Source organism: Dicentrarchus labrax, unplaced genomic scaffold (assembly GCF_905237075.1).
Source record: "Dicentrarchus labrax unplaced genomic scaffold, dlabrax2021, whole genome shotgun sequence".
Lineage (NCBI taxonomy): Eukaryota > Metazoa > Chordata > Actinopteri > Moronidae > Dicentrarchus > Dicentrarchus labrax.
In genome coordinates, this window is record NW_026136703.1 from 10,763,592 (window position 1) to 10,791,451 (window position 27,860).

The 27,860-nt window shown below is 42.3% G+C and overlaps 1 protein-coding gene across 1 annotated transcript in view; it reads right to left on the reverse strand.

Annotated features, from left to right (window-relative positions):
* LOC127355427 (formin-like) overlaps positions 1–27,860 on the reverse strand; it is a 51,729-nt gene that overhangs the window by 4,557 nt on the left and 19,312 nt on the right. Inside the window, 10 exon segments of the mRNA XM_051386296.1 lie at positions 3,329–3,380; positions 8,678–8,770; positions 15,113–15,233; positions 15,329–15,388; positions 15,478–15,624; positions 15,737–15,866; positions 16,625–16,713; positions 16,989–17,050; positions 20,170–20,257; positions 25,652–25,793. Of these exon segments, the coding sequence (XP_051242256.1) occupies positions 3,329–3,380; positions 8,678–8,770; positions 15,113–15,233; positions 15,329–15,388; positions 15,478–15,624; positions 15,737–15,866; positions 16,625–16,713; positions 16,989–17,050; positions 20,170–20,257; positions 25,652–25,793 (984 nt within the window).

A 27,860-nucleotide genomic window follows, 5' to 3' on the forward strand; every position in this document is an offset into this window, starting at 1 on the left:
TGCGTCATTTTTGCTGGGATGCTCACAAAAAAAGTCAGAGTGCTGTAGATCATCCTGTAAGCTACAAAAGAAATCAGAGGTTCTGGGATGTTTAGATTGACCAAACAGACCTTCTGTCCCAGGTAGCTTTGTTGCAGCCGGCCTGGTTTCGCATGACGAACAGGGGTCTCTTCCACATCAGCTCCTCTCCTGACCCTGGGTCATCATGTCAAAGAATGCACAAATCAAGCAACGGCGCTTTTTCCTTTTACCCTCCTGAGCATAATGCAACAAGCAGATACACAACGGTTCACTCAAAACAGATGCAAACACACACTCACACATGCGAGTATACCTACGAAACGTAAACACAATCAAGCGGGGCTTTGTTCGTCTGCGAGCGCAGAACAATTACAAACGTACACACATGCACACAAACACACACTTCTTTAATCTATGCTATGATGCCATTGCCGTGAGAGGGTTTACTGCGGCACCCACAGCCGGCATTCCTCACTGACAGCTATAAAAAAAGACCCATTACAAAACCATGAGCAGCCGTGAGAATCAGGGAAATATTTGGAGAGGCAACTCTGGATTCCTCTGTTTCCCCCAGTCAAAAGATTACAGAAGTGAACTCCATGTTGTTGGCTGATTCAGCAGAGAGCCTAATTTGTTTTGCGCCATTGTCGTCATACAATACCCGGGTAGAATAATATACCAACGAACATCTATGAAACCATAACTGCATGGTGACGGTAGAGGAGGCAGTTGGGCCAAAGGAAATTGAGCATGATGTGGGAGAAGGGAACTTAATGAGACGGAACTGAGGACAGAACCAGAAAACCTCAGTGGAACCCAAACATGAAGCAGACAAATTAGGAATGCATGTTGAGGAAAAGGCATTGGCACCCGCCGCCGATGGGACACACACTGCCCAAATAACGCTGCAAGAAGTTAAAAACAACCAGAAATGAATTTGATAGAGATGTACTAAATTTCATGGCAATATTTGTTGAGATATTTTAGTCTTTTTAAAAATGATTAAAGCTACACATATTTGATATTAATGCCAATACGACCAATACTAAACCCATACATTTTACAATATCTTACTTTGAGGAATTTAAAAGTGTTTTCTAAAATGTTAAACGTCTAAAAACAAGCAGCCATAAAACAACTTTGTCTATATAAAATAGTAGAATAGAATCTTTAGTTGAATCTATATCAGAAACTGATCAAATAGGGAAGTCACGTCAATTTTATTTTTATATGGACGCAAATTTAGGAAGAGAACTAATCTGACCTGACATTCAATTCAAAACTTTCGGTACTTTACTTTAGCTGAACCAATTAGTCAATTATTGTCAATTTGTTGATTGACAGAATATTACTAATCAGCAACTATTCTGATAATCGATTGATTGTTAAAGTCATTTTTCAAGTCCAATTCTTCTGTAGCAGAGACAAACCAGCTATGTGAAGTGTCTCTGGAAATTGTGTTTCGAATAGAGTCACTCTATCATAAAGAGTCAGATGAGGTATCTTACATGGAGACTGTAGCCATATTTATATATAAAATATACAGGGAGTCTGTGTTTGAATTACAATTCCTGAAAAGATGTGTGTTATTGCATACCGAGTCTGTATTCTTGAAATAGAATTGCGCTGTGACATTTTTCAAGCAAGTTTATCCACGTTAACGACATTTTTCACAATTTTGTCACATTTTATAGACTGATAATGAAAATAAAAAATTAGTTGCAGCCCTATTCAACAGTTTTCAATACTCGCTGCTACAGGCACATTTTGGCTAGAACCAGCTCTAATTCTTGTCAATATCCTGGTGCTGATTCACAGCGCCCAGTCCTACTCACTGGTGGTTGCCTTTGACTCGCAGGCAGAGGTATTATGTAGCACTAAGGACGTGTTGTCTATTTCCTTCATTAACACCGAGTCGTAATGCTGCGACCACTGCTGCTGTTGTGCGATGATCCCTCATCCAGCGCAGATGTGAGGGCCCACCCAGGGCCCGGTGAGCCCGCTGACGCCTAAATTCATCAACAGCGTGTCACTTTTACGAGGTGGCTCTGTGGGAACCTGAGAAAGCCCCCCCCCTTCCTCCCTCCTGCTCTACCTAGCGCCAGTCAGCCAGCCCCCCTCTTTAGATGAAATTAAAGGAAAACTTCATTAAAAGGCAAAGGTGCTGTCAGCTGCGGGGCCCTTTTGATCAATATTCCCCTCCAAGTTCAATGCCTTCATTACAGTGGTGTCACTCATGCACAAGATGGTGAACATACACACATACACACACACGTTTAAGTCCAGTTCAACAGATAGAGATATCACTATATGGCAAGGGCGGGGGTGAGGGGCCAGGACAGAGAACGAAAGGTGCAGTAGTCCCTCAGCGATTCTCTTGGCATAAAAACAGGAACATGAAACAGAACAGTCTGGATCCATTCGCTGAGTTATAGTTTTGTCCAAAGCAATCAACTTTCTAATTGTTTACAGTTTCCATTTTCCTGCGTCCGGCATCTTTCACTTTCCCCTTTATGTGCTTTCATGATTTATTTTGGAAGTGGGAGCGTTACGATATAAAGCAAACAATTCTGCTCTCTATCCAAACAAGGCAAAAATAATCTATTTGCTTTGTTTGTCTACTCCACCATCTTTTTCCAATATGAAATGTTCCAGATATGATTTCGCTCGGACAGCAAGCGCCGTGGCTGCCAGTGTGTCTCACGCCTATAAATCAGATGCCTCTCAGAATACTCTTGGGAGTCTCCTGCACAAAACATGGCAGATAAGAATGATAGGAACTGCAGGGGAGGAAGCACAGGGCGTTCAAGCTGAAAATACAGGTTGCTGCACGTTGTGTATGCATAGAAATCCACTGCGGTTTCTGGTGAGCATGGGCATCTTTAAGACATATCCATGAAATAAGCGCAAGTGTATTAATACTTTACATATTGCATATGTAAAGTTGGGCTCAATCTGGAAAAATAAATCACATCCAGCAATTCCTGTCTAGTCAAAGTTGGCTTGCACTTTCGGAATTTCTCAACAAGTCAGAGACCTTATCAGCTGGTGCTAATAACTGTATACAACTATACAAATAGCAAGCATTAGCACTATCAGATGCCAGCTATGTTATCTATGTATGTGAAGCATGCTAAATAATTCAGCACTGGCATGTAACATTTGCAATTCATAACACTTGGCAGTACTCCCTTGTTGAGGGATGAATTCACAGGAAATTCTAAATATTTTCTCTCCAAACATAATCCTGCATTCATAACTTTAAACACATCGCACGAGTTGAGTTTGTTGAAATTGGGTCTCCTACCTTTTCTGTGCTACATTGAGTCGGTCCTCTTCAGCTGAGTGCTCCTTTTGAGCTGCAAAAAAAAGAGAGAAAATATGAGATTAAGACAGATCATGGGGCAGATTATGGGGCAGATAATGGGGCTTTTGGTGACAGCCACTGAGAACTGATCCCAGGAGCACCGGCGTAGTCCAGAGGGAGGCGCTGTGTTCATTAGCCATCCTTTTAGTTGTAAAGTTTGGGAGAAACGAAGAAGAAGGGCTCTGGCTTGAGATGTCATTGACGCAGCGAGCGTGTTATCCAAGTCACAGTTAAGCACATTGTAAAGTTTGACGTGCTTCTGTGCGTTGACGCATGAGAGTGTCAGCCTCTGACGCCCGGGCTTGGGGCGGGGAGCGGTGGTCTGTTTGCAGAGGTGTGTGTGTGTGTGTGTGTGTGTGTGTGTGTGTGTGTGTGTGTGTGTGTTTCGACATACATGTGCATGTTGTGAGCAGAGCCGAAGCAGGGGCGCAGGGGTGAGCAGAGAGGCTTGGGAACTGGAGGCTCCTGTGGACTCCTGCCATGTAAAAGTGTCTAAATGCAAGGCAGATGTGTGCGGCGGGCCAGGCCGAGGTGCAAGAATTTATCTAGGGCCAGAGAGTGCCTGTGATCTCAGATTTATTGCATTTTTCCAGATTCATCCTTTTTACAATGATGGGGACCTTTCCTACTTGAAGATTTAAGAGCGGGAAGTCTCCAAAAAATTGTTCAAAGGCAGGTTTGGGGGTCTTTTGGGAGAAGGTAAGATGGAGCCTCTGACCAACCACCCCTTTTACTTTTACTCTTTTTTTTTTTTTTAAACATGTATGTGGGCAAGGGGGCTGAGGTAAACCTAATGAAGGGAGGTTGTGGCCATGTCTGGGATAGAAGGAGGAGGTGGGGGGGAGCAGAGGGGCCGTGACCAATGGCGTTAGTCTCAGTGGGGGTCAGGCTGGCGCCTGAGGTACCCCTCTGGTGCGACTGTGCAGAGGTGGCACTGGAGAGAGAGAGTGGCCGAGAGAGAGAGGATGTGTGAAGTTTCTCTTCCTCCGCTCCCTGTGTAAACATGAAACCAGTAGTCGCTAACTAGAAAGTTATGAGATGTGCATGCTGAGAGGGACAATAAATTAGGGCTTTAAAACTCTGACACACTTTTCCAAACCGCCGCTACACCTAGCAGCTAGATAACAAAGAGCAGTCTTAGAGGGATGCTGAGGACCTTGAGGATTTCCACGAAGCATCCCTCTCTGTTTTCCTACGCCACACTCTCTATCTGAACACCGAAAGACTTCATCAAAAACAGGCTCCTTGGACAGTTGTTATCTGGAAAATCTACTCTGACGACGTAATTCACGGTCATCTGAAATAGTGTAACTTTTTGTTGTTGGGGCCTGAGTCACTGACAACAAAGAAAAGCGCACGGATGTGTTGATGCACATGTATTCCCTAAGAGAGCCAGTGGAATGAGACTGACACAGGCTGAGATTAAAAGCAGGGATTTGTTTTCAATTAGTCGTGGCTTGTATTCAACACGAAAAATATGCCCGTCAGAGTATCCACGGAGGTTTCAAAGAGACCCTATTAAAAAGGGAAACAAAAGAGTGGTTGATTAGATGTCAAAAACCACCGCTGTCTGATCAGAGAGGCTGTTTATTTTAATTTTAACTTAACATCAGAGAGTAACTCTGACAATATACAATACAAGAAAAAAGGTGAACGTTTCAGATGGTAGGGAGGCTGAAAATCTGAGCAAAACCAGTGACGGGACAAGCACAGTTACAGCCTTACGAGAAAATGGATCACTGGGTTTCAGAGGTATCCCCTGTTAGATCTAGGAGAGATCACACAGGCAAGTTTAAAGAGGCAGAGCGCAGAGCGCAGGGCGTTTGGGTTCACCTGCAGGGCCTGCTGTGAGCTTCTCCACAGGCTGGGTTACAGGTCAGTGCAACTCAGAAACACAACTCTCTCAGTGCAAAGTCTTTATCTGCCGATTCTCTGGTATACTCTGATCCTCTTGTATGAGTAAGAACTTACACTATGCTGTATTTTTTTTGTGGCTTAGCGGTTCATTTAAATTTAAAATCATGTGTCAAACACATGCGTCTGCGGTCAACCTCCTCAGCGTTTACCTGGGTGACAAATTCACCCATTTCGCTGATGAGTCGGAGTATAAAAAGCCTCAGACGGTCTTTGATGTGAGAACTGTTGCTTTGTTTTGCCTTTTGAAGTCATGGAATCATCACGAACAATGATTATAAAGCGGTCCTCCCAAAGCATGGGCAACGCGGCTCTAGGAATCCTGTTTATGAAAGAAAGGTTTACAAGTATTCCACTGGAAAGTTTATGCTCAAGATGTGCCTCTGCGAACTGATGCCATTTTGTAGCCAGTGGCAACTGCGGCGGTTTTAAAAGCTTTCAAATATTCATTGATACTGAGCAAAGCTTTAGGGAGGCTTTGGCACTCAGAAGTAGTTAAGGTGGATAAACGTGCTTGAAAAATGTCACGGCACAATTCTATTTCAAGAATACAGACTCGGTATGCAATAACACACATCTTTTCAGGAATTGTAATGCAAACACAGACTCCCTGTATATTTTCATATATAAATATGGCTACGGTCTCCATGTAAGATACCTCATCTGACTCTTTATGATAGAGTGACTATTCTCTCTCTGCCCTACTGCAAGTAATGCAGGCCAATATACCAATGTAGTCTAGTCCCAGTGTGATAGGGAAACTATGACTTGGATACAATATTGTGACTTGATGCTCATCAACACATCTAGTCTAGTAACAAAGCATCTAGTCTCTAGTCTCTAGTGGTATCTAGCCACGTGGATAGTTTTGGTTCTTTTTTTCCCGGGTTTTGAGATATCCACTTCTCGGATTGTGGCCTTCACAGCAATACAGTACAGAATTTTGTTGATGATTACATTAAAAAAAAATTCTGGTTGCATAGTGGTTCAAGTTGCTTACCATACAAAATGTTTCCAGTTCAATTCTTTGTAGCATGTCATACTGTACCCATTTTTCTCTCTCTCTGTTTATTGACTGGCGTTCAATTTATCATATACATAAACTATCTATACACTATGTATGTATGTATGCTCATGTCATGTTTTTACCTTCTTTTTTGTTTTCTGGAGAGAGAGCCTGTTGTAAATGTCGGTGAACCAACCTTTTAAGAAAAAAAACATTGTGCTAAAGTTTCCTTCTGGTCTCTCATGTGAACTGTAATCTACACTAATCTGTTGAGTCCACAGGCTGCAGTACAGGACACAGTCCTGTATAAAAATAGCAACCTCACTAAGATAAAGAAAAAAGTGGCAAAAAACAGGTAACATTTCTTTGAATGCTTGCATCCCGAAGTCAGACAGCACCAAAAATATGTGAGGATTCTCAGCCAAAGGCATCAAAGGAAGACCTTCGAGGCAGAAACTTTGAGCCGGTGGATTTAAAACTGAATCAAGTGATGTGACAGCAGGAGAGAGAGATGGAGCCATCTGTGGCAAACTAAGGTTCCTTAATGGCATTCACTCAAATACAGAGCAAGGTTTGTGTATAATAAAGCTTTGGTCAAACAAACGTAGAGCAGCACGTAGGTAACTCTGGAAACAGTACACACAACCAAAAGTACTACTGGTGTTTAAATTCTTACACTACAGCACTCTGCAGAACAAAAGTAATGCTGGCTGAAAGGGACTTAGATTCTGTGCACCTTGCTTTCTTGGTAGCCACTACACCTATAATGCAGGCTGGGAAGGAAGAGAGCAGGACCGGTGTCTCTGGGTCAGAAAGGGGACAGACGGCGAGATGATCAGAGCGTGTCGGGGGAAGCTCTGCTCCTGTCCCGGTGGTCCCCAGCCCTGACACACTGAAGCCGGCGAGTCTTTACAAGGCCGCAGCCAGAGATGTCCCGCCAGCTTTATGGCATCCGAGAGTACATGAGAACCATGTTAGAGGCAATGTGATCCCTTCTACAGGCCTGTAGACTCCTGTCCTCATGCTGTCTTACAGCGCACCGAGACGCCCTCTCCCAGCAAGAACCAACACACGCACACGCGCACGCGCACACACACACACACACACACACACACACACACACACACACACACACACACACACGCACTAAGACGCAGCTTCTGCACCACCCAGCTGACTGTCTGACAGGCAAAAAAACATAATTATACCTTCCTCTTTTTAAAGGTCCCATGCTGCGTGTCTGGGTGAAAACACGGCTTTAGTAGCTCTGTAAGCTCGGTTTCATGACTATCTCCATGGCTATAAATCCTCTGACCAAATGAATGCTGCAACTTTGAAGATGCTAAGAATTTTTTTTTCTTCGGGGCCCTTCACAACTTTATATGAGACGGACTGGCTTATGGGATGGTCTGGGGGCAAACAATCGGCGAGAACTGGAGCTGCATGCATGACTTGCGGGGAGTGGGAGAAGATTAAACAACTCGTGCCTCCTCTTGACTGACACAACTCTAATTATCTCAGTGGTAGGAAATATGCTCTGATTACTATCAGTAAAAGAGAACATAAAAAGATTTCACATACAGCATATTTGTGTATTTGAGGGGGAATCTGTGATTTAGTACATTGTGTTAAAGTGGTAATCAATGATTTCCTAATTTGTTGTTTCATTTTTTTGCTGTCAAGGGTCGTTGCTGAGTTGTTTTGGCACTGCACTCTTCAGTTTCTATGTCACATGCATCAATGTATCTGTTATTTTCTTTCGAGAAACATTATGTAAAATGTTTTAACATCTAGACGCTGCCCCCAGTTACATCAATGATCTCCTCCTTCCTCATTCCACTCAACTACTCCGATCCTCAAATCTTGGCCTCTTATCCGCTCCCTGCCCCAACTGCAAGGCAAAACATGACCGCGTCATTACTGTTTCAACCACAACCCCCTGGAATCATCTTCCCCAATCACTCAGATTTGCTGAATCTTTGGACTGTTTTAAGCCGCTCCTTAAAACACATCTCTATAGGCAAACCTTTTTACACATCTCCTTGCCTGTCTTTTTTTTGTGCATTTCTGTTTGGTCTTGCTCCTGTGTTTCATTTTATAACTTATTCTTCTCTTATTTGACTTATTTATATTTATATTTGTGTGTGTGTGTGTGTGAAGCACTTTTTAACAGGGTATTTCAAATGTGATAAATGAATAAAGCTTTACTCACTTTCTTCATAACCTACACAATTAAAGGGATATTTATTTACAAACATTTTAATTTAAAAAGTAAAAGTAAAACTACAAAGTAAAGAGAAAAATGGATACAATGTTCCCATAATCTTTCTGTGTCTATAGTTTTGATAAAAAGTCTTAACTTGACTCACCGGCAGAGATAAATCCTTCCATCTTCTCCTTGAAGGGCTGGAGGTTTTCCTCTGACGAGTTAGCACACACCTTCTGCACGTTCTTCTCACAAGCTGGTAGAGAGAGCAGAAAAGAGAATGGAGGGAAAGGATGAGTGACATAACAGGCGGAAATGCCTCTTCATTAATGGAGAGGAGTCCTTCAGGAATTTAAAACAATTATAAAAACTAAATAATAACACAGGTTCATCAGAATGGGGTGAGGAGAAAGACAAGATCATTTAAAGTAGGAGATGTTCATTAAAGTAGAAAAACTACTATCTATGTCTTATTCCCCAAATTTTGAGTTATATATTCTATTTTGTTATTATCTTCTCTTCCTGTAACTGTATTCTTTCTTTTTTTTGTAAAGTGTATGAAGATGCTGTGATTTTGCACTACTTAGTAACTAAATATGCCACCATAAAAAGCTGCAGACACACTATTTTCCCCTTTATTTTTGTTATTTAGTCTTTTTATCCCTTGATCCACTCGTTTCGGACATTACTGGGCGAAAGCATACCTTGGTTTACAAAATCAGTAATGGTTGAATGTTGTTTTACATGTTGTTGCTGTTTTTGATGTCTTAATATTGTACATGTGAGCGCAGCAGATGTGTTTGCTGTTTGTGGATGAGGTTTTTCGTGCGGCGCCAAATGACCAAACTCAAACGAGCTCAGAGGAAACAGCCGTGACTGAGCGTGTTCCAGCCGAACCTTCCCCATTTCCTCTCAACTGTAAGCCCGGGTTACTATACACACACACACACACACACACAGACGCCTGCTGAAAGAACTTTGGCACATTCCTCCAACCTGTAAGTCATTAATGGCCGCAATAAATACCTTCACTTGCTTATGACTGCATAGCTAAATAGTTCTGCAACACAACAAGAGCATTAACAGGTCTGGCCGCCGTCTCACTTCACTGCGTCGCTGCTTTTAGATCAGAGTTTGGCTCTCATATGTTTGGAGCTGCTGCACCTGCAGCTCCGTAAACTCAAGCCTATTACATCTTTTATTTATTGGCTATCTTAATAAATCAAGACAAGAAACACGACATCTGAGCATTAAAATTGAAGAGTAACTACGTACAGCCACACAGTCTGGATTCCAGGACACTTTTTAAATCGAGGATAGTGAGAGCCAGCAGTTATCAAAATAAAAAACAGAAATCAGCAACCATACAAACATGACAACCAAAATATCCTGTTTGGACGAACCGTATTTCCTTACCAGAAATCCCCCAACTCAAAAGGACCCATTAAAACAGTGTTCAAAACAGCAAGTCTACAATTTAGAGGCGGCTCTCTTCCAAATGTGGTCCAGACAGCAAAGGCCGCAAGGAGGAAGCCCACAAAAACACAGCAGCTGTAAAGAATAAAAACTAAAAGCTCGCATTTGAGACACTGTCTTGGAGAGAAAATACATTTTTTAGGAGTGCATTGAAAAGGAGGATTCTCCTTCAAGTGAATGACTGACGCCATGTATCGGGGTAGGCAAGAAGACCTCTGAGCTCGGCCTTTGCCTTAAATATTAGAATATCTTTATTGGTCACACATAAAGCCAGAATGTGTGTTAATGGAGCAGTGAATGTTAACGTGTTGCTGTTTTGCACAAACAGTCCCACAAAGTTTGATGGGACAAACCAAGGGAAATCAGGTTCTGCAAAAGAGAAACTTGTGGTGATGCTCTAATATGTGTTCATATCTCACGTTTTTTGAGCATTTAAAAAAAAAGGATTAAAAAAAAATTGTATTTAAGTAATTGTACATAATTTCTGCTTTGATGAGCTTAATAAATAGATTTCATAAATTCAATTTTGAAAAACAATTTTTTTTCCCCCATTGTTCATGTGACCTTACTAATCTTTACTTTCTTTGGAATATTTTTTATTTTGTGTATTTCTTACAATTCGGAGTGTGTAATTTTGACTAAATAGCATATAATATATAACAAGGACTTAGTAACAAAATAAAGATAAGCCCATTCATATCTACAAAGACCTTCTGACTGCTTAGAACTGTTACTTTAGATATATTATATATGTCTTATTATTACAAATATAATTAGAAGGCCAGGGATAGTCTTAATTCTCATAATTAAGTAAGAGATAAACAGCATTTATATTTTGGCTTATCAAAAAGAAATTATGCAGATATAGATTAAATAAATACATTTGAAGTTAATTATACACTAAAGATCTTCATACAATGTCATAGGAAAATCATAGATTTCCCTGGTTACAGTGACATCTGATTAAAAATTTATGTTTAATAACTGTTTGTGACCAGTGAGTAACACACAGCTCATTTTCCAATTTACACCAACAGCTACAGTGTCGACCCTCGGGCTGCTGGTGGCACAGTTTGTCCCATGCCTCAGTAATTTTTTTTTATGTTTGCACATCTCAAATATCATTATGTGTCTCACTGATATGATGATATCATATATATTATGATAGATAAAAAATGATTATGTGTCACACTGCTAACTTGCAGATTCCCTAGACATTTTTTGCACAGCTCTTCACTCATTTATTTGAGTATTCAGCCTTATTGAGAAAATTGTCTCTCCTTTTATACTTGTATATATTGTCTCTTTTTATTTTCTTTATTTTCATCTTTATTTATATTTTTCTATGCTTAACTATTATGCACCAACTTAGGCAAATTCCTTGAATGTGAAAAGGCTCTCTGTCCAGTCATGTAGCCACAGAGGACTATTTTCCCACCACAGACAGACTGGATCATGATGGGAGCCACAGTACCAATCTTTAAAGCCCTTCCACTGTTACTACCAAAGGAAAACAGATGAGATTACAGCCGGTGCACTCTAACTGCTAATGTATTCTCCATCAAATCACTGAACAGAGGAACATTTCTGTATGGCTAGAAGTCAGTTGTAAAACCAGTCTGTCCGTCCTGACAGACATTAACAAATGTATTTATTATAAAGTGTTTTTTATGGACTGTGTAAACACACTGAATCAGAGCTAGTATCCTGAGGCATCCGACACTTACAAACATGCATCTACATCCACAGAGGAATCATTGCCCAATGGAGGTAACATGACAACAAGTTGTGGGTAAAGGGTGGTGGAGCAAACGGGAAGAAAAACAAACAAGAAACTTCTGCTCCAGGATTTACCCTGTGTGGTTTGCAAAATGGGTGACTTTGATGTCAATAAGTACTTATGATTTCACCACAGTAAGCAAGAGCCCCCACTGCAGCTACCGGGAAATCACAGCACACCAAGACAATGCGCGACTGTCTGTGTGTGTGCGGATTTGAGAAAATGCTCAAACAGTGGATAAGGAGCGGATGCGGAGCACCACAAGATGAGAGAAACTAGCTGAAGAAAGAAGAAATGTGGCCGTAACGCCCCGCCACCTCCCGTCTCTGTAGCTCTGGATCGTTATTAAAAGTTTATACTGAGGGAGCAAACTAGTAGACAGTAAAACACATCATATTACACAGGTGATTTCATTTTGTGCAAGTTGTTCCTACAAAGTTTCCAGCTGAACTACAGTTCCAACTAATGCAACAATTCATTTCAAATATCATTTTCAAAAATCAACTTTTCCTTTCAGTTCTATAAATGCATGTATGTAAAATCAGTTGGTGAACCTCTTCAGCCTTGCTGTACAGTAATTTCTTTTTATCTGGAGGTATTATTTCACTTTTTTACCTTTCATCAGAGGTTAAACCAGTACAATGCTTGAGCCCTGGCATATTCTAGTTATTTATACCTGGAAAAGTGAATTCTCTCACTGATCCCCAATTATCTCCAAACCCAGCAGTCCATCACACATCACTTCCAGTTCGCCTTTCTAAGGGATGAAGCCTACCATTTCCCTCCTCGGTGAGGCCAGCCAGAAGACAGCTTCTGTAGGGCAAGGTGAGAAACACTCTCCCCTTTCCACTCCACATAAATCAACTTGAATTCATAAACCTATAACCCTTCTCCTAAATTTCTGCAGGGGAATACCACACTGACAGGTAGAAACTTCAGACAGGACTCACAATATGAGGTGAAGCATTAACCTTTGTGGATGCAGGGAGCATCAAAATCACCCTGGTGCTGCCTGATGAGAGAATGGCTAATGCAATGATTAATTTATTGCCTCACAACAAAATCTATCAACAATACTAGCTCAATGTGTGAAGAGTCTTCTTTGGTAAAAGAAACTCTATATCATGTTGTATTGTTAAATAAAAGAAGCTTCCATCAACATATTTTATGAAATATATAAAAAATTCTGACAAATTTGATTATTATTTAAGACCCTCTTAGTTTAGACTTTTCCCTGAACTGCCATTTGCAACCAATCACAGACACATACCCCAACGATTAGCGTTACTTTTGTCTTGTTTAGTCAGACGACTGTACTTCAGCAGGCCGACTTCACACATGCCGTTCCGAGCGGAGCCTCCGTCGTAAAACAGAGCTCAGGCTAAAGGCCCTGCCTGAACCTGACATTAAAGGCCATTTAAAATCAGGACACTGTCTGATTTGCCACAGTGATGAATGCCTAACCCGGGCCAGGCCTTCTGTGAAACACTAAACTCCCCTGAGCAGCAAATGAGCTCTGACTGTTTCTTTTTATTTGATCCTATTTCATTCGGTAGCGTCCCTGCCTCTCTGTCCGGTCCAATTACACGGCAGTTAAAGGAATCTTTATGTAGGTACTCACTGGTCTGAGAGTGGTAATCTTCAGAGTTTGATCAGCAACTCCTCGTGATAGCGCTGAAGTTGTACTGGGATTTCAAAGATAATCTTTGATTTGGGTGCTGGGTTCCAAAGCTAATTGCACTTTTATACATGATTTGAGACAGAATAAAAGATATTTGATTTTATTGGGGCTGGGAGTCCTACAGTAACTTTAGGTCCTTGTGGCCTCCCACTCATCCCTCTCCCCCCTGAGAGGAGCACAAAGAGAGGTCATCACCCTCTGTCCAAACAGGAAGCACCATCAAAAGAGGATCATGTTTCTGCACAAGCCAGTGACGGAGAGGGCAGCCAAGACGGACGGGGACCGGCTCCTGAGCATCTAGACGCTGCACACACACGTGCAACAAAGGCACAAACACGTAGTTACAACTGCACACACGCTCATGCGCCAATTTGAATACAGTATGCAGGGACTTGTGTGAGAGAGGCGCCCACTGATGCACACAGAGAAATTCTGTCTGAAGAGGCTAAGCTAAGCTAGGAGAGATGAATTTCTGACTGCTAGCACCAAGTCTCCTGACCTCTGACCCAAGCCTGGAGGGCGAGACACTGCAGTCGCCACCTCAGGATCAGGTGAGGGGCAGGCGGCCTCACTCGTCTCAGTCAAACAAGAGCGAGTAAGCCAAAGTGTGACTCAGTGTTAGCCTCTCGGTGTCAGACACAATTTACAATGTGGATGGAAGTGATCTGTGTTAGCTTCATAATTAGGACCACTTGCTTTCTTTAGGCTGGTTTATAATAGCCAGGCATAAATATTTATTCCTGGCGACTGGGGAGGATAAAAATGGTGGGAGTCAGAGGTGGAGCTCACCAAACATTCAGAATCCAATGCTCACCCTGTGATGCTAATACCCCCGAGGACTACTGTGCCAGACTGTGCCGCAGCAGAGATCAAATACGAGGGCCCTTATGTTGCATTTATTGTCTTCAGCTCTTCCATTTTTCCTAATAAATGAGTGACAGCTTGACGTGGGTCTGGGTACTTTAGTAGACTCTTTGTATTTTTCCCCCAGGTCAGAGAGGAGAGGGCTTTAACAGCGATCTAAAAAACGAAGGGGAGAGCTGCGGAGCATATCTAATTGCTTTCATATGCCGTATTATTGGTTGATTTAAATAACCACAGACACCAGGGGCACTGGGGGGCATCGCCTTTAACCTCCGTGTGGCCCTGGCCAAGACTGGCTGGCTGTCTGGGTTACTGACTGGCCCGTGACACTTTGAGCACCAAAAATCACGCTTACTTATTTACCTGCCAATTATCACTCTTATGCTTCGATAATGAACTGGAATTTGCGTTTTGGATTTTATTCATGCTTTTCAGAGCAAAGAAGTGTAGATACTTCTTTGGTGAGCTGTTCTGTCATTGGTCCTGAAATAGGAGAGGCTGCGGTGTTACAATGACACAAGAAGCTATGTCTGGAAACTGGGAAAAGACGCCTCAGGCCATCCAAGGTCTTGAATACACCCACGAACCGCTCTGGACAGGGAGGGAAGGGTACATGGGATGTACATTTCCATTTAAACTGCTCTAGTGAAAGATGGTAATGTATACAATTACACTGAGTGAATTACAATGAAACAAATGTGACCCAAGCAATAAAATGCCATATGGTATGCAGTTTAAACCTTCATACCCGCAGTGAAAATGAACATACTTATATAATACAACAGGGTATGTCCTACCAGTCAGATCTTTCTTCAGCTTCCTGATGTCCTTGGTGAGGTCTTCAAACTTCACCTGAGCAGCCTGGAAGAAATCCTGAGGCTCTGGCAGAGGGAACACACTCTTCTCTGTGCCAGCATGCTGGAACAGTGGAGCGAGCATAGAAGTATATGGCTGCTTAGTAACCCATGATTTAACAGCGTAAAGTTTGGTGAATTTGATTGACAGTACCTTACCTTGTCAAAATTACGCAGGTAGTATATAACAACGTAATCCACCAGATTCATACGATTGTCCTGTGGAAGAAATGACTCAGGATTAAGCTGATATTCAGTAGGAAAGCTAGCACTGCACTGTGAGTGTAAGATTAGAAGTGGTGCGTTACCCTGCTCTTGACGTCCTTTAGTTTGGGGAGGATCTCCAGTCCAAAGCCGTCCGCCTGACCTCTTGTCCTGTTCCCTCCGTTCATATAGTTGCCAAAGGCCAAAACAAGACCCAGTACATCACGCAAATGATTACACTCTAACAGATCCTGACACACACACACGCACACACACACACACACACACCCTTTGGGTTAGTAAACCTTCACGTAGCTTGATGGCACTTTTCTGAAGCAGTGTTTATTGAAGTGACGTTCTTACTTTGCAGACATTGGAGATGATGTCCACCTTGCGATGGATGGAGGAGATGGTATCGAGGAATACTGACTGGAAGATGATGCAGTGGGCTCTTCCCGCGAAGTCAGGAATCTGGGAGAGCTCATAGAGAAACCTGGAGAACAAAAGGGGAGGAGGAGGTGGGATTGAATGGGGTGTGATGTGTTATGACAGAATTAAACAAAATGTCTAACAGGAAGAACTATTTTGGGGCAGCTGATAGTCATGAGCGGCGCTGCTCGGCTGGGTTTGAAAGGTCCACGGGGTCTTGTGGATGGAGCGCAGTGAGCGGCGCACAGAGACTGATCAAAGGTAGCTCTGGCCTGATGCGGGACGACTTATGTAAACAGTGCCGTGTCAGAGGGGAGCGGAGCGGTAACATCCTGTGTGATTAGGCCCCGCTGATGGAGGTAGACACTGAGTAGGGATGACTCGGGTAGCCATAGTGACAGCTCTAGTCAAACATGGGAATAAGAAGGCTGGGCTGAGCGGCACTACTGGGTCCAGGCCTCGTTAACTGGCCAGGACTACTTAACCCTGACAGGAACTCAGAACTACTGAAGCAATGTCCATTAATGTATATTAATAACACACACAAAGCTGTAGAAGTAGAACACTATTATTTATTTATGGTTTGACCTGTTTGACTAATAATGAAATTAGTTTTTTAGTGAACAAAAACAACCAATTACCTATGAATCCAAATAAGCTAATAAATAATTAGAAACATGTCACAAACCTATATAATTTAATTTAGCTAAATAATAGTTGGGCGAATAAATACTGATAGCACTAAACTCAATATTTGAACTGACCTTAATTTCTCTGATAAATCCAGTTTATCATGATTTATGAATTTCATTATAAACTTACTGTTCAGGTTTGTCGAGCAGTTTGACTTCATCTTCTTTCGATTTCTCATAATGTCTCATTATCTTGTCCATCTCATCACTGGTGGCCCTCTATAAAAGACACAACACACAAAGACCAAAATCAATCAATATGGCTAAATGTGTTCAATAAGAGAATCTGAATAGGTACTGCAGTTGTCGCAGTGCGAGATGCTGCACAATGACAACAATTATTTAGATGACAGGCATCGTACTCTAGTAAAACTAATTTGTAGCAGTAAAACTAACAAGGTTTTCTCTATTTTCTTTAAAGCTGTCAGATGATTTTACAACCTTCTGTTTCTCCATTTTTTATTACCTTAGACAGACTGCTCCTTCATACTTACATTTTCATATAAAGCCTCAATGGTCTCCAAATCCACCACAGAGTTGTCCACAGTAAGAACAGCTGGAACAGTAAAGATATTCATTATTAGCAGTCAGTCTTATAAATGGATAAGATCTTGGCCAAAGCATGCTGCCTTTTAAGTGTTGCCAGTGCTTGAAGACCAAACTTGTTTTTCCGACTAGGGACGTAAACTCATGATAGCCCTGTAATTTTGTAAAACTTTGGTTGACATAGAACATTATATTTTTGGCAAACTCTATGTAAGACATACTATATGTTGTAGGACAATGAAAAATTAATGTCAACACCAGGAAAAAAAGAGCAATATTTGAGCAAAACCATGGTGCTACTAGTGTCTACTTGCATCTCCACTTCACCAACAACCAAAACATTCAATTCAATTCATCCAATTACCATGTAGATGAACTTACTACATTTAATTTTGGATATTAGCTTGAGATGGTGAAGCTGGGAGTGTGGCCAGGCAGTTGGGGCAGATAAATTTGGGGCAGACAGGGTATGAGAGCCTCCTGTGGCAAAAAACCTGGGGGGACGAAGCCCCTCGCTGCAGCTCAAAACAGATACCCTGAAATTGCTTAACCTCTGGGCCCACAGCTAGAACCACCACAGCCGACTGTAATGATTATCAAGTGAGGCAGGAGAAGGTGAGTTGAGCAGAGGATGCGGGAGGAGGTCAAAGGAAGAGGGAGAAGAGAGGAAAAAGGGTGAATAAAGGCTGGCACAGATCATGATTTAGACACTAAAAGAGTGAGAAATAATATGAAAAAGAAGGAAACTTCTCGACCTCCTTCACCTGCAGGCTTTGTTTATCTTGACTCGCAGTAAAAAAAAAAGTGCATGGGGGAAAGTGCGCACGGAAGGCAGAATGTAGAGGACGGCACAAAAAGAGAAAGTGACTCCTGTTCTGTGTCTAGGAGGTGTCACAGGTTTAAGGCTTAGAGAGGGAGGAGGCGAGGAGTACACAATGGGAAGGATAGCTCCAGTGCTGCTGGATCAGCTGACAGTTGTCTGCTTGGTGTCATAACTAAGGAGGACTGCACGCCACCTACTGCTCTCAAATCAGTCCCTCGATGTGACACAAATCACCATGACAAAGCATATTAAAAAAAATAAAAAAAATAAAGATGTAATGACAATTACACACTATATGTATTCAGTGTTATAAAATCTAGCTTAAAGTTTGCTCACATTACCAAACCAAGTAACTTTTTCTAAGTACCAGCCAACAGCTCTACAGCAAAATCTCGTGGTCTTATAATAAAAGTGTTGAACTGAAATAGGATGTAATTTATTGCTCATGAATTAAACATCTAATTTGGAAGGAAGAAACTGTTAATTCATGTTTTTCTGCAAATTTTATACTGCATTTATTTAGGGCAAAAAAGTTCCAGGTAGAAAAACAATGCTAAAAAAGGGGCTTTTTTGGTATCAGTACCATGTACCATGTATTGTACTGACACAGGTAAATGCAACAATTTTAACAACACAGCCCTAGCTTTCTCAACCACACACTGTTTCCAGCTAACAAGGTAATACTTTGCATTCTGGTTCCCAGCTGTTTCTGTTGCAGAGAAGCTGTCAATGTGGTCCCAATGTCTGGATCAGAGAGAACGCTGGAGGTCCATTTCCTACATCTTATTAGAGTGGATTATTCAGTCCCTCAGCCATGCAGCCGTCAATCACACACCAAAGGGGGGCCTGCTCCAGTGTGCACAGGAGCACTCTGATCCGAGGGGAGCCGGATATCTCTCCACACCGACAGATCAAAGCCTGCCTGCCAACCACCTCACACCCTCTCCTTCCACTTTTCACTCATCGGCTTTGGTGTGGAAGGGCATGTGTGGTGTGTGAACATGTGTATGTGTATTTGTGTGCGTGTGGTGAGGTGGGTGTTGGGGGAGAGCCTCCCTTTGCCCTTGAACCATGGTGGCCCTTGAGGTCCCCCAGTCACTCCGGCGGGTGCAGTTGACCCCCTCTCTCCCTGAACCAGTGCTACCTTCTCTACTCCCCTACCTCTCTCTCTCTCTCTCCCTCCCTCCCTCCCTCCCTCCCTTGTAGCTCTAATTACATTACATGTCCCATGTCCTTTTAATTTGACAACAAAGGGGAGGCAAGCAGGCAAGGCCAGGGACCGGAGGCCTTAGAAGTTGTTATTAAGGTGCTGTCCTTCATTGTCAGATTCAAATTGTTAATTTCACATACACCTCCCATTAAAGCACAAGGAAGCAGCCCCACGCTGAGTGTGAGCAGGCCTTTTTTTTTTTTTAACCAAACCACCTCTACAAACTGACACTGGAACAGAGAGAAAAGGATTGAAGGGAAAGGGAAAAAAATCTAAACAAAATGGGCGTCGTGGTGGTATGCGCTGTTTGGCTTGTGTTTGAGGTGGTTTTATGTGGTAGCACAGTGTCTGCTAACTGTGGAAGGTGGTTTTGTACATGCTCAGATCATTAGTGGGGTGTCAGTCCCATTAGGCTTGTGGAAACCGTCACTGGCTACAATAAACAGATCTGCTGGCCGCATGCTCAGACTAGCAGGCGGCAGGCACTCTCCGCCACAATCCCAGGACAGGACCAATTCCTGGCCCATCTATGCTGTCCCCAACACACATATTATGTGTTTACACACACATACAGCCACTTCAACACACACGCCTACATTTTTCCATAACCAAGCGTGTAATCAATCTACGCAGCTCTTCCAATGAAGGAAATGCCAATTTGATTTTAAGCAGTGGAGGAGGGATTTCAAGCTGTCTGACAGAAAAACTGAACTTTCGTCCCAGCGTTGCCGTCTTCACGTCTTTGACTAATCGAGGCATTTTCTTCCCCACTGTGGTGGTAACTGGAAAAATCATCCGCGTTCCACTTGAAACACAAATGAATCCAAAAAAAGTGTCTCTGGTTCCAAATTAGTAGCTGTCAAGAGGTCGGAAATTATTCTCTGCTGCAGGGCTCGCTATCTCATCTCTAAAAATAACTCCATCTGCATTTCATCAGTTGTCATCCTCAATTTATTGTTAAATTGGACTGTAAATCCAGTTCATTACTGTTCAATCTAAATAAGAACCCCTTCCTTAAAAGAGGTTTAAATGATATGATAGTGTGCACAAGCTTCTGGACATGTTAAACGGACTGACATCAGAAAATAGTTTTCACCTTGCTGAATGTCCTTCATCTCCAGATGCAGGCTTGATATGAGGATGCCGACTGCTTGTGAACGCTTCCCATCCAGGAGCTTGATAATCTGGAAGAACAGAAATCAAACAGAAATCAAACAGAAATCAAACAGAAATCAAATTAATTTGCATTGTCAAGATGCCAGATTAGCAGCGTAAAATCCACATTATGCATTTCAGCGAGGCTTAAATTGCCTAATTTCCTTATCTTAAATAATTAAGCAAGTTCGTGGTTTTAAATTTCAACAAATATTATTGCTAATTACTTTATAAAGCAATCCAAAAACCACCTCACACATTTGCTATCATCAACTCTATTATTAAACACTGACATAAAACAATTCAACAGATGTTGAATAAAAAGTTAATTTCTGCGATGAGAAGCCGGGTAAAAATCACTTAGTCACTTCCCCGGCTGTGGAAGCAGATGATAGATGATGAGCGAAGCAGAGCGCCTCGAGTCCCAGTTAGTCTAAGTAGCCTGGGAATGATCTGGGTTTACCCAAATGACCAGACTAATCAGCACACATTGTCATAACCCATCATCATGCTGTAAACGAACATGCAGCACACACACACACATAGCTGGGACACACGTTAAGTTACATCAATGAGGCGAGCAAAGTGGAACAGAAAAGCACCTCCTCCAGTTTACTGAAGAACATGTGTGAGATATAATCAAAAAATATCAAGTCGCAGTGAAAGTACAAAGGCAAAAGTGGCACCATAAAAGGACAGTCTAGAAGAGCAAGGCAAAGAGAAGCAGGGCTTTTTATAACAAACTATAAATTCACAGGATTTTTATTTGTGCCTACACATGGACACAATTACTTATGACTGAATTAGCCGTAAAGCCAGAGAGAGTTTTGGCAAGGTAAAGCCCCACTCTAAAAGTTAATGTGTCAGGCTTCTTCATTAGGTATTATGGCGTTGTCGGCTACTGGGCTGTCCAGTGGGAGCTGGAGAGCAGAAGCCTTAGAAGTGGGTATTGCATTACAGGGCGTTAGTGGGTGCCATGCTGCTTCCAGCTCTATTACCTGGATCACTGGGGATCTCCCATTCTAAGGACTTGAGACGGCTGAGTACCAGGCTTTCCCAACACCTCTAATTAACCGCTTTGGACGGGCCACACTAAAAGCAAGCCAGGAACCCTTCCCGCTCACCGTGGCTGCAGAACTCGCCAATTAGCCTAAACAGTTACGTTAATGAGAAAAGACAACTGATGCTGGATGCTTGGTTTCAGACACGCAAACAGCTTGGCTAAGCGAAGGGAGACGCTTGATGCTGATGCTGAGACAGGTAGGCATGAATAGCAGACGGCTCCCTCCTGTGGACAGAAAGAGAACTGAGAGACACTCAGAGGCTTTCATTTGAAACTGCTCTGGACACTTGAATAACACAGACAGGTCAAAAGGAAAGAGGAGGAGGAGAAGAAGAAGAGAGAGAAAAAGTGAGCCGCCTATGAAAATAAACAAAATGATGGAAGGAGACTCGGGGAGTGTCAGCAGTTTGAGCTGAAGCAGGTGGCTGATGTTAGGCGAGGTGGGCAGGGTGATGCAGGTTCACAACCGAGCGGATAGTTTACACAGCCCCGGCTGAGCAGCCAGCCTTCTCCGTGGTGACTGTCTGTCTGACTATCTGTCTGGAATCACCCAGGCAGATGTTTCAATAACAACTGGATCAAGACTTCCCATCAATAACCACCTACAATACACTCAACAACCCCAGTGTCACCCAGCGGTGTTAGTCTTACACCCACTCTCCCACGTCATAGTCAGAGCTACAAATATGTCTTTAATAAACGCAGTATGATTGCTCATAAGTTATTCCCATAAACTGGTTAAAGCTGCTGTTTGTTTAAGGAGATCCCCCGTGTATAAACTTGATACAAGTTTGATTTATGTGGTTAGAGGAAATTGCCGTTTTTTGTGTTTACTTACGTGCATATTTGCACACATACAAACTCAACCGCACATTTAGAGTAACAATTTCTTCATCTTCATCCATCTCTCTCCCTCACCCCTAAGCCCCCAAATCAAGAATGCACCGACATGCCCATTCTCTCCGCTCCCCCCCACTCCTATAGGTGCCCCATCTTCATCACCTCCTCTAGCCAGCGGAGTGGAGCCACATGCCTGCAATTATACCCCTGGTCCAGTCGGGTCCGGTCTGCTCGGGTGGGAGCGCTCTCTTCCATGTCATCTCCTCTGCTTTGATATGCTAATCAGCAGAGAGAGAAGGGCTCTAGAGTAAACAAGAGCTTTGATTTTTCTATGGCACACATGATAAAGATTAACTTACTCATGTAGGCATCGGTTGCATCCCCCGAGTTTCAACTTTTGGCGTGTGGAGTTGTTGGAAAGCGGGGAAGTGGCTCATATGCATAATGTACACACACATTCCATTCCCTCCCACTCATCTCCTCTCGCCGCACAGGGCCCCGGGCTGTGGTGTTAGCATGATCTGGCAACACTTTCTGAGCAAGTGCATAATGGCTTTTGAGGAGGTGCCGTCATCAAGCCCACAGACGGACACGCACACACACACACAGAAACAAACACATGTCGGCGCATACACAAACACACAGAAACAAACAAACAAAAGTGGTTTCTGTGCAGGAGTGTGTGTTGACAGAGACAGGAGGCAGGTAGTCTGCGTGAGTGTCCACTGGTATTGGTAGTCACGCAGAGGGACAGAGACCACTGTCTGGTCAGATTCTGCAGAGTAAACCAACCATGTTAAGTACCCCTAACGTCTAGCATGTAATTATTAAACAACAATTACACAACGAAACTAACGGAATTAGTAGTAAAAAATAATCTAAATCTAAATTGTAAGAGGGTTTCAAATGATTAATTCACATTAATGCTATAAGAGAAATAGCCAATCAAAAATAAGGATATGTATCGATCCCTTTGTCAATTTCTTTATCTCAATAACAAGTTATTCTGACAAATTTGCATGATCTTATTTGTAAAGTTAATTTGTTCTATTAAATCTTTAATAAATCCAATTTTAAATCTTTAATATCTTCGACTAACCCCAGAAATTAACTAGAGCTGAAACAACATTACTTGATGGTCAGAAAATGAATTGGCAACAATGTTAACTGGTTCTGGCGTTTTTAATACGTCATCATGGGCTCTGGGAACTTATGATGGGTAGTCTATACACCAATGATTCATTCATTAACTGAGAAATAACCTGTAGATTAATAGATAATCAAAATAATTGTTAGTCTCGTACTGAAATAATATAATAAGGAGAATATAGCAACACAATGATAAGTGCAGTCAAAAAAGATGCATGAAAAAATACTTCAATCAGAATCAAAGCCAGCTTTATTCCTTTGCACCACTCAGGAATGCAAAAAAAGGAGCATGACAGGGCACTCACTACCTGGTGGCTCACCAGGTAGAGCTGGCGCCCCATGTACAGCGGCTGAATCCTTGCTGCAGCGGCCGTGGGTCCGGGTCCGACATGTGGCCCTGTCATTCCCCCTCTCTCCCCCTTTCCTGTCTATCTTGAGCTGTCCTATCAAATAAAGGCAAAAAACCCTAAAGATAAAAATAAAAAAGTAGCGTGACATCCTATCAAAAGCATGCCAAGGAATGATACCCTGACTTATACTTATTGACATGGGGTGGCAACTCTACCAGGTGAGCTTCAGTGTAAATATCATCCTACAAGAAAGCAGCACTTACAATTGTCAAGCTAAAATTATTATGGATTATACATATAATATTATAATATTTTAGTAAAAACCTGTATGATAAATTACTTTTATTTTGAAATGTATGAATTAGAGTAAAAGTAAAAAAAGAGCTTATGATGATCTTTCAGTACAGAATTTTACTTTCAGCTGTTTGCTAAACACAGGCCCTGGTCTCTGCTTGGTGGCTGAGGGACTCTCCCTAAACCCCGTCACCCTCGCCCATTCAGTCCATTCCTCCTCAAACCAGTAGCACCTAGTCTTCATCCCTGCTCATATCCCTTCCTCCCCACCATTCCAAAAAAATCTGTTTCTCTTCGTTCTTTACTTCCCTTCCTTTCTTTCCCACCCGTTAACCAGCGGAACTTCTTGGAAGCTATCATCAGCTGGTGATTCAGATGATTTCTAGCTCAAATGATTTCTCTCTCTTTAACTCAGAGTATAAACTTTCAAGGATAAAAAATGATTACGTAAACAAGTTTCTTTTATTTTGACGACCTTTCCAGTGTGTTGGACTCCTGAGCGGGCTGAAAACAACCATGCCTTCGCGCATTCACTTTCCCTCTTTAATCGTAGAGTTGGACTCTGAATGCTCTTGCTGGCTCTAAACACAGACCTTTATATTAAATGTAAGACTCCTGTATAATCACAGTGCTGGGGACAAAATGTCTAAACATAGATATCAACCCGAGCCAGTGTACCATACAGGTCTTTCTCTCAAATGCAGTAAAAAAGTTTTTTGATTGATATGAATTTGTTTCAGCAGTGTTTCCATTAGTGGGGTCAAACCTCTTCCAGGCTGATGTAAGCCCAGACAGGAGACAGTTGGCAGGAATTGTGTCTGGATGTGGCTGTCTGAGTTGGATCAAATGTTGGACAGTTTGCCGCTTTAGAGTGACCAGACTGAACGGAGAGATCTAAGGATGGAGATCAAGGACAGAAGCACACACACACACACACACACACACACACACACACACACACACACACACACACACACACACGGGGCCCTCTGGAGCAGAGTGGAGCCTTAACAAATTGATCAGAATAGGGGATGTGTATGGATTTAGAGGGGGCAGTCTGGGGCAGTGGCCGATTTTTAACTGCTTGGACGCCACACTGAGGACCAAGAGGCGGCCAGGGTGCTGACGCGGCGCTGGCTGCAGCAGAGGTGCAGAGTTGCAGCATTTGACAAGACATCAACAAGTGTGTCTTCGGTGGGTAAGAGAGAACGGTAGATCAATCTATCGCAAAAGCACGTCTTTGCTGATTTTCCCTAACTCGGTTCGTCTTTAAAAACTAAATATTGAAGCTTGCACAGATGAGGGGAAAAAACAACACGATTCTGAACCCCCAACTTCATTACACTCCTGCACAGTTAGCTTGCCCAGAAAAAAAACAAGGGAGTGAACTCATAAACCGATAGCCTGTGTTGGCCCAGTGCAAGACCTGCAGCTGCAGCCAGCAGTCTGGAGGAAGACCTGATGAGAACCACAATCCATTTCTTCCCACTTCACCTTTTGTTATTTCTTTCTTTGATTTACGATTGGACATGACAGCAGACAAAACGCCTCTCTTAAACAAAGCCCGATAAGAAGCTAGCAACTAACAACGCCCTCAGGTGGCTGCAGAGAGATCAAAAACAAAAAATGAAGGATGAATTACGCTTCCCATAAAACCGACGTCAAGGAGAAAGGATAAGAAGATATAACCCGAAATGAGGAGAAGTGGGTGGAGTAACTGAATTTACCTTCTTAGTTTTGGCTTTCTTCTCATAAGTGTCCGATAAGGGCTTCTTCTTCGGCTGTAGTGTGGCCTTGGAGAAAAGATCCTCAAACTCATTGGTGCTGACGATGTTTGGCTCCTCCAGGGAACCCCACAGTGTGTTGTTGCTGGAAAAAAGAAGTGAAGATTTTAATCTGCAATTCATTTTATTTCATCTTCATCACAACTGAGGTTATAAAAGGTGCTAAAGATTTGATCACAGTCACAATGACAGTGCACTCTAGAAAGATCTAGGATACTTTCTTTGGGCTCAACAAATAGTGTGTTCTATTTGTGGAAGCTCATTTGATGTTTATTCAACCTGCCCACTGTTTTTCATTTTCCATTTCGCTGTCTGGCAAAAACTTGGCAGGAATGACGGCGATCTAGGCTTTAAAAAGCACTGTTTATGAGCTAGGTGATAAAAATAACAAAGTTTAGGACAAGCTTGTTTCTTCAATAAAGGACAATTTCCAGCAAATGAACAAGAACACAGGAGGCAATGTTGTGTTTCAGAAGTTGCTCAGTAACATGGAAAAAACAAACAGAGGCAGAAATAAGAACAAGAGGTGTCTAAAGTCAAGAGGATGTTCAGGATGTAAGCACTCTGCTGTTACCAACGCATCTACTTTTCTGTCCACTTAAATGCAACACATCTGTCTCTGCTTTCCCTCCCAGAGTGTGTTAATCAAATAGACATTAACAGCAGAATCAACAGGCTTACTAACAGATAAACTTATTCTAGAGAAATACTTTAGAGTGATGACACTACACACGCCTAATTACTGGTACCCTTTCACAAACCGCAGTTGTTCACGCAGGTCTTAGTTTACTGATATTACACCTCAGCTGTGAGCTCATGAGACTGGTGGGTCAATCTCCCCAGAGTCAAGGTCCATTTACAATGAGAAAGAGAACCTGGATACAACACACTAATACAAGCCCTGGCAGGCTTATCATGGCTTAAATACCAGAACAATCAAATGCATTGCCAGTGACTCGATTAGGGTCGAGTAAGTCCAAGTGTTTCTGCATGCAGTTGGCTTCCTATTGCAGTGGTGAGAGTATATTTATGTGGGGTAGCCAAGAGGACATAATGATACTGTCCCAAAATCCTCCTTTGATTCTGCACTCCTTTCTGAGAGGCTGAGGAAAATAAGTCCAATGTCGACTCTGAGCCCAACTGTGCAGGAATTTAGCTTGGAAAAGAAAATTACATCCAAACCCCAAGAAATATTTCCATGCAAGACAACTTTCTAATTGACCGGATTATGACTATAATTGAATTTGAATCCCCCTTAAAGCCCTTTTCTTAATGCAGCTTCCCAACAAAGTGTGTCCCGCGTCCTGCCAACTGTACTTTGTGTTTGGGCTTACATTTAGACACCTGGCATCATTTCAAACCTTACACTGTTCCCCCTCATAACTCAGAACCTCACACCATTAACAGAGATCACACAGCTGATCCAGCTATAGTTAAACATCTGACCCATTTAATGCCCCTTAACTTGGCCCTTTACAGTTAAATTTATAGCCGACATGAAACTGCTGTAGTGAAGTCAGTCAGTCCTCCAGCGCTGGCTAGGACCAGAAAGAGAGAGTGCGAACCACAACTCAGCTTCCCCCACTAATCCAGCCATGGAAATACAAGGCCATAAAGCTGGAAGCCTGGCACTCAGAGGCAACAACCACAGCCACTGTAAATGGGCTGGATAATCCACTTACAATTACAGAGTATCTGGTGCACCAACCATATCAATGATATCTCTCTGAACAGAAGTGTTCAGGGAAAGACCCCATTAGACCAGGGCCAATGAAGCTCAGACATTCATCAGCCCTGCTATAACAGTTTCACTCTTAGGATATCTTCATTTTGCCCATGACTTTCTAAACCCCACTTTGATGACATTTTGCAGAATCCCCCAAAACTAATGAACTCAATGCAATCCAGGCAAGACCAAACACAATGAAATGTTAATCATTCAGTCAAAATTTAACACGCCTTGAGCATTCTGAATTGTTTCATACTGTCAGGTATGTATTAATATAGGCTCACCGAAACTTTTTAAAGGGTGATACTGATATTCTCAGTATTTGGGAGCTTGAAAAATAGAATGATGATATAATTGTTTTAACATAAACAAACAATATTGATACAAATCCTCAGATTAAAAAAAAAAAACACAGATAGATAC